At 47.9% G+C, this 6,000-nt stretch overlaps 1 protein-coding gene across 1 annotated transcript; it reads right to left on the minus strand.

Moving 5' to 3' along the window:
* Nucleotides 1-4,549: 4,549 nt before the first annotated feature.
* GJC2 (gap junction protein gamma 2) lies at nucleotides 4,550-5,797 on the minus strand (the record flags this gene model as incomplete). Its single annotated transcript, XM_080611204.1, has 1 exon — nucleotides 4,550-5,797. The coding sequence occupies one exon, from the start codon at nucleotides 5,795-5,797 to the stop codon at nucleotides 4,550-4,552; it is 1,248 nt and encodes a 415-aa protein (XP_080467330.1).
* Between the last annotated feature and the right edge of the window lie 203 nt (nucleotides 5,798-6,000).

The following is a 6,000-nucleotide window of genomic DNA, read 5'->3' on the forward strand; positions in this document are numbered from 1 at the left end:
TCTGCAGAGACATTAATTCATGTCTGTCACCTTTGTGGCAGTGACTCAGTGGAAAGATGCAATATCTGACAGGCGTTAGAGACCAAGGAGTGAAGGAGGAAGGGGGAAAGTGAGCAACTCAGTATACATAATAATAATAATCCTTTATATTTCTGGGGCTCTCTGACTCGTGCTGGCTCCTGTGTATGGCTCAGATGTGATCTGGCAGAACTGGGGCCAGAGAAGTCAGTGGTGTCCTCCAGGCTGGCTGGGACCTTGCAGGAAACTGTTTCTCTCCCAGGCAGCCCACAACACCACAGCAATCCTGCCAGGAATGTGCTTTTGTGCTTCTGTCCCTGTCAAAACACTTGGAAAACATGGGGAAGCAAGATCAGCTCTCATTCGGAAAGCATTTTATGCAAAGAAGCATTTCAAGCCTGATAGATGAGCAGAGCTGGCTGGAAGGATGGCTGAGAGAGCAGTTACCCAATCTATCTCCCTGCCCAATGAGTAGGTTGTATTGATGGACCAAGATTCTGCCCTGGCTCTAGTACTCGTCAATATTGCAATTATTGACTCTCACTATGGAAAACTGTGTGTGTGTATTAAATGTATGGTGACACCAGCCAGGAGGAGGTTGCATATCTGCTGCAGACCAACAGACCACTCAAAACCTCCTTACTGCGGTGTGAAAATAAAAAGGCAGTTTGAAGGATGGCAGGAAGATCCTGAGTGTACAAGCCCACATCTGAAGAGGGGAGCAATCCCCATGTCTGCAGAAGATGGAGTTTTGGGGAGGACCAGGGTGGCAGATGTGAATATGAAGAGGAGCAAAGTGGGAAGATGTGACCTGGCTGCTGGTGGTTCAGAGACACCAAGGAAGACCATGCTAGGAAAGCAGCCCTTGAAGAAAGGTTGATGACACTGGAGTTGTTTAGCTGACAGCAGACTTGAGGAAGATAAAAACAGCCTTCAAACACCCAAAAGCTTCTGCAGACATTAAAGGCATGAGACATTCTCCATGTCTGCTGAGGAGAGGAGACACAATGGGTTGCAGCAAGGGGGCATCATGTTAGCCATTAAGGAGACATTTGATGGTGCCAAGTTGGCAAGAAGAGCTGTAGTCCTTTCTAGCCCTGTTGCTCTGAGTGTTTCTGATCCTGCAGTCATGGAGCCCTGGGATCTTCCCTTGAGCACTGGCCAGCTGTATCACTGGAGCAGGGGATATAGCCCTGCTGTATAAAATAGGTTTAATGAATCCGTCAAGTCTCTGTGACCAGGTTATGGGGTTTTTGGCTTAAAATCTGCCCCTGCTTTCCCCATGGTGAGGCGTTGGCCAGGATGGCTTCTGGAAGCAAGAGCAAGGGAGGCACATCCCTATCCGTTTGGTGACTTGGTGAATCCACAGGTCAGCAGGAGCTCAGGGGCTGATGTGAGCCATTGGGAAATGCTCATGCCATGGCTGGGGCTGAAGGAAGTTTCACTGTTATGGGCAGGAGCAATCCAAAATCCAGACTCCTGCACAGGATTGGGCCTTACAACATTGCATGGGAAGGACAAGTTTATCTGGGGCTGTGATACTGCTGCTTATCAGGAAGGAATCTGAAAAACCTGGGCAGCATCCAACCATCGCTCTCCTCAGAGTTTCCATCTTTCCCTTGGGATCATGACTTTAAATACATGCTGTTTCCCATGGGACAGGGCTGGCAGTAAAAGAGAAGTTGCATTGATGTGGAGGACAAGCTTTATGCCCTGGACAGCTATAATTATTTATACCCAGCAGCACCTCTTCTCCCCAGCAGCCCTGGTCTGTGGACCTGCATATATTTGTCTTTATGACAGCAGCACCATCAGCAAACAGCCTCTCCTGCATTGCGCAGCACAGCCCCAGCCCAGGAGGAGCACACATTCCCACACAAAGAACAAGGACAAACAGCATAGTTGGATATGTTTGTCTCCCACCACCGTGGTGTGGGCTTTCTGAGCCTTTTGTGCAAATTTCATGGCAGATGGGCCATCCTTGCACGCAGTGTGTGTGTTACTACTGACCATTGATGCTGGGGGAATGCACTGGTCCTCCTCATGGATGCAGTTATCCATTTTCAAGGAGAAGATCTCTAGCAGCTGGAGCAGGCAATACTCCAGGCATTTTATCAATGCCTTCAGCAGGACCAGGAACAAGCCTGAATCTGTTCTCCAGACTGTTACGCAAAGCCATACTGAATATTTTCATCTGGATACCTCATAGGATGTTTCTTTGCTTTCTTTTCAAACCTACTTTTTTGCTGCTGGCACTGTATAGAATCATAGAATCACAGAATAGTTAGGGTTGGAAAGGACCTTAAGATCATCTAGTTCCAACCCCCCTGCCATGGGCAGGGACACCTCACACTAAACCATGTCACCCAAGGCCTCATCCAGCCTGGCCTTGAACACCGCCAAGGATGGAGCATTCACAGCCTCCCTGGGCAACCCATTCCAGTGGCTCACCACCCTTACAGTAAAGTACTTCTTCCTTATGTCCAATCTAAAAATGTACTCTAATGGCATGGCACAGCTCAGCTGCGGTTCCCAGGAGCTAAAGGCCATTCCCAAGTTCTCTGCCTACTCCCCAGAATGGCCAAAGGGTCTGGCCACCTTCAAAACAGGCATCCTCAGGACTTTCAGGGACTGATCTTAAGGACATGAGAAAGATGCCTAGTGAGAAGTCATGAAGATCCAATGGATCAGAAATACTGGCATGGGGAACTGCATGAGCCTTTGTGTGGCTGGCACAGCCCTGAGGGAACAGCTGGGCTGTAGGTTTACTTTTTTGCATTAGGTTAGATCTTGGAGGCTTTGCCTGTTTGGGTTCCCCATGGCGGTGAATCAATCACTGGAATCCTGGGACGCTGTGAGAGCATCTGCCAAGCCACAGGCATCTTGGGAACAACTCAGGGGTCAGACCAGCTCTGATACATGACAGAATCGGGCAGTTACTGGTTTCAGCCTCTACTATTTGGCAGGAGTAAGCACAAGGGCATGCTCCTTGTGCTCACAGTGATGATGTTTTCTTTCTATTTTGTGTTACTGGAAGGGAACAAAGCCATAGCCCAGCAGCTGTACAAGACACATGGGATGAAACCACCTTGAAAAAGCACATCTTTGGCACCAGCAGGAGCCTTGTTGCTCAGCAGCTTGATTTTAACATGCCCCCAGACTCTGTAGATGCATGACAACCACCCTAAACTCAAGCCAAGCCGAAAAAGTCTCCTCATGGACTAGGGAGAAAACTTCTTGCTACTGTCCTGGTCCTGCCCCCACTGAAGCCAGATCACATTGCTAAGGACCCCCAACCAAGTGTGTGAAACCTGCCAGTTCCCCATGTGAGGTTGGAAGGTAGAAGCCCAAAGGCTGCTCCAGGATGCGATCAGCCATAGTCCTGGACCAGCTGGATTTCCCAGGGGAGGTGGAAGACTGTAAAATTACCAGAGGGTTGATATTACATTTATATATATATATATCTATGTCTATATTCACACACACGTTCATATGTGGCTGTATATATACGGACATGTATACACACACCATGCATAGACCTGCCATCTGCCACTATTTATAAGGGTTTGATTAAACAGGAAAACAAATTTGCCAACACTGATCTTCCAGTCTCTAGTAAAATTCAGCAAATAAAGAAGTCTAAACCCTTTATGGTTTTGTTTTCCTGATTGCATAAAGGCACTTTCTGGTGATGTGAAGCAGCAGTTTGTTAAAAACAGTTTAACTGCAACGATTCCTGTCACATCTGTAGCAAGAGCTGCACAGGCATCGGTATGATGCTATGTCACTGCTTGCTCCTGCTGTGTAGTGTTTGGTCATTTGCTTTTTGCTTTGATGCAGAGGAATAAAAGACAAAAACTTTCAGGCTGTGCTATATTTTTAGGTCTCCCTGTGTAAGGCAATTACTGTGTTTCTGCCCCATAACTTGATGTGGGTGCAAGCTTGTGGCTTGCAGTATCCAGCCATGCCTTCATTTCCAGCGATGCCTGCTAGAGCATCTAACAGTTCAGGTGGGACATCAGCTGTAAGCGTGTCATGAAGGTTCATGCAATATGTCAGTTGTTTGTTTTTTTTTTTTTGCTTATCAATGGATCAGGAATTAATTTTGATTAAGGATATTTAGTAATTAAACACTGCCTGACCTACAGCACTCTAGCGTTTCCATGCGGGAGAAGAGCTGCTTGCTGCTGGCCTGACTTCTCCTCTGAGCCACCAGCAGCTCCTCTTCTCACTATAACATGCTGTCCAGTCTCTGTTAGGGGCTCTGGTGGTGACCAAAGGGGTAGGAGATGTCGGGGGTTTGCTGTTTCTCACTGGAGGTTGCCAGCTGGAGAACGTGTTGGAAATGGAAGAAATGTCTTTTGTTAACACACTGGAAGACAGTACTAAATTGATGTGAAACTCCTTTTCTTTCTTGACTCTCATATAAAAATTGTGCCTGTGCCCTGTGAAATGAATGCAGTAACCAAAAAACAGAAACAAACCAAAATAAAGCTCCCACTTACACTGCCCTCTCTCCTTTTAGACAAAGCTATATCCATACAGATGTCTTTCCATCTTTACTGCTTGAGCTTCCTTTCTCCAAGCTGGCCTTGGGTTTAGCACCTTGTTTCTCTTGGGCGATGTTGGCCCTGTTCTGCTCTACCACTGTGCCACCCGAGGCAGGACTGCTGGTTCGAGAAGGTTGTGTGTTGCCCTGGGTGCTGCTGTAGCTCTGAAATGCTATGTCTAACTGCTCCTGGGCCACTCGTAAGTGTTTGTGAAGGGTAGACAAGTCTGCCGGAAGGTTCTCATCCGGGCTGGTGCACTGCTGCTCCTGAGCAACGTTAGCCAAGTTCTGCTCGTGAGCCATCAGGCTGTTGGGGATCTTGGTCGACTTCTCCGATTTCACTACCAGATTGTACTCAGGAGGGCAGGAGATGTTCTTTGGGTAGGCATAATTGTATGGGGGTTGCCTGAAGCTGTTGATTTTCCGGTTGCGAATGGCATCGCGGATGGTCCCAAACCCCAGGTGAAACATCTCACACATGTTCAGCAATAAGCACAGGCAGCTCACCACATACATCACCAGGAGAAAGATGGTCTTCTCTGTTGGCCGAGAAACAAAGCAGTCCACAGTGTGAGGGCAAGGGACTCTGTTGCAGACATAATAGGCTTCTACCTCAAAGCCATAGAGTAAATACTGCCCTATTAAAAAGCAAACTTCAAATGAAGCTCTGGTAAGTAGCTGAAAGACATAGATTTTCATCAGTCCTTCTTCTTGGATACGCCTCCTCCCATCATGCTTTTGCTGCTCTTTGCTCTTGGGCTTGGCTTTGGCTTTCTCGCGTTCTGCTGTGTCATCAGAGATCATGGGCTCATCTTCATCAGCCTCCATTGCGTCCTCCATGTTGCGCACTGCCTGCCAGTTCAAAGCAAACTGCTTCTTCTTCTTGAATCCCTTGAACTTCTTCTCCTCCTCCGCCGACCGGGCGATCCTGTGGATGGCATAGCCCAGGTACATGACTGAAGGAGTGGATATCATGATGATCTGGAAGACCCAGAACCTGACATGTGACAGCGGCGCGAAGGCATCATAACAGACATTGTCGCAGCCAGGTTGCTTGGTGTTACAGGTGAACTTGCTCTGCTCATCAGAGTAGATGGACTCCCCTCCCACTGCTGTCAAGACAATGCGGAAGACGATGAGCACGGTAAGCCAGACCTTCCCCACAAAGGTGGAGTGATTGTGAATCTCTTCTAGCAGGCGGGTTAGAAAGCTCCAGCTCATGTTGGTCATAAGGACTACTCAGTTATAACCTGCAAGAAGAGGGGAAAAAGAAATAACATAGCTGTAAGTTAACATCTGTGCTGCAGTCAGTGATACGCCTGTGACACTGGCACATCTGTGACAGATTAAGTCATTTTATCTCAAAGAGGCACCCTTTGCTGCTGTAGCCCATCTCCCTGGAACCTGTAATGGATCATGACATAGAGCTGACC

The sequence above is a fragment of the Psittacula echo genome (assembly GCF_963264785.1).
Source record: "Psittacula echo genome assembly, chromosome: 2".
Lineage (NCBI taxonomy): Eukaryota > Metazoa > Chordata > Aves > Psittaciformes > Psittacidae > Psittacula > Psittacula echo.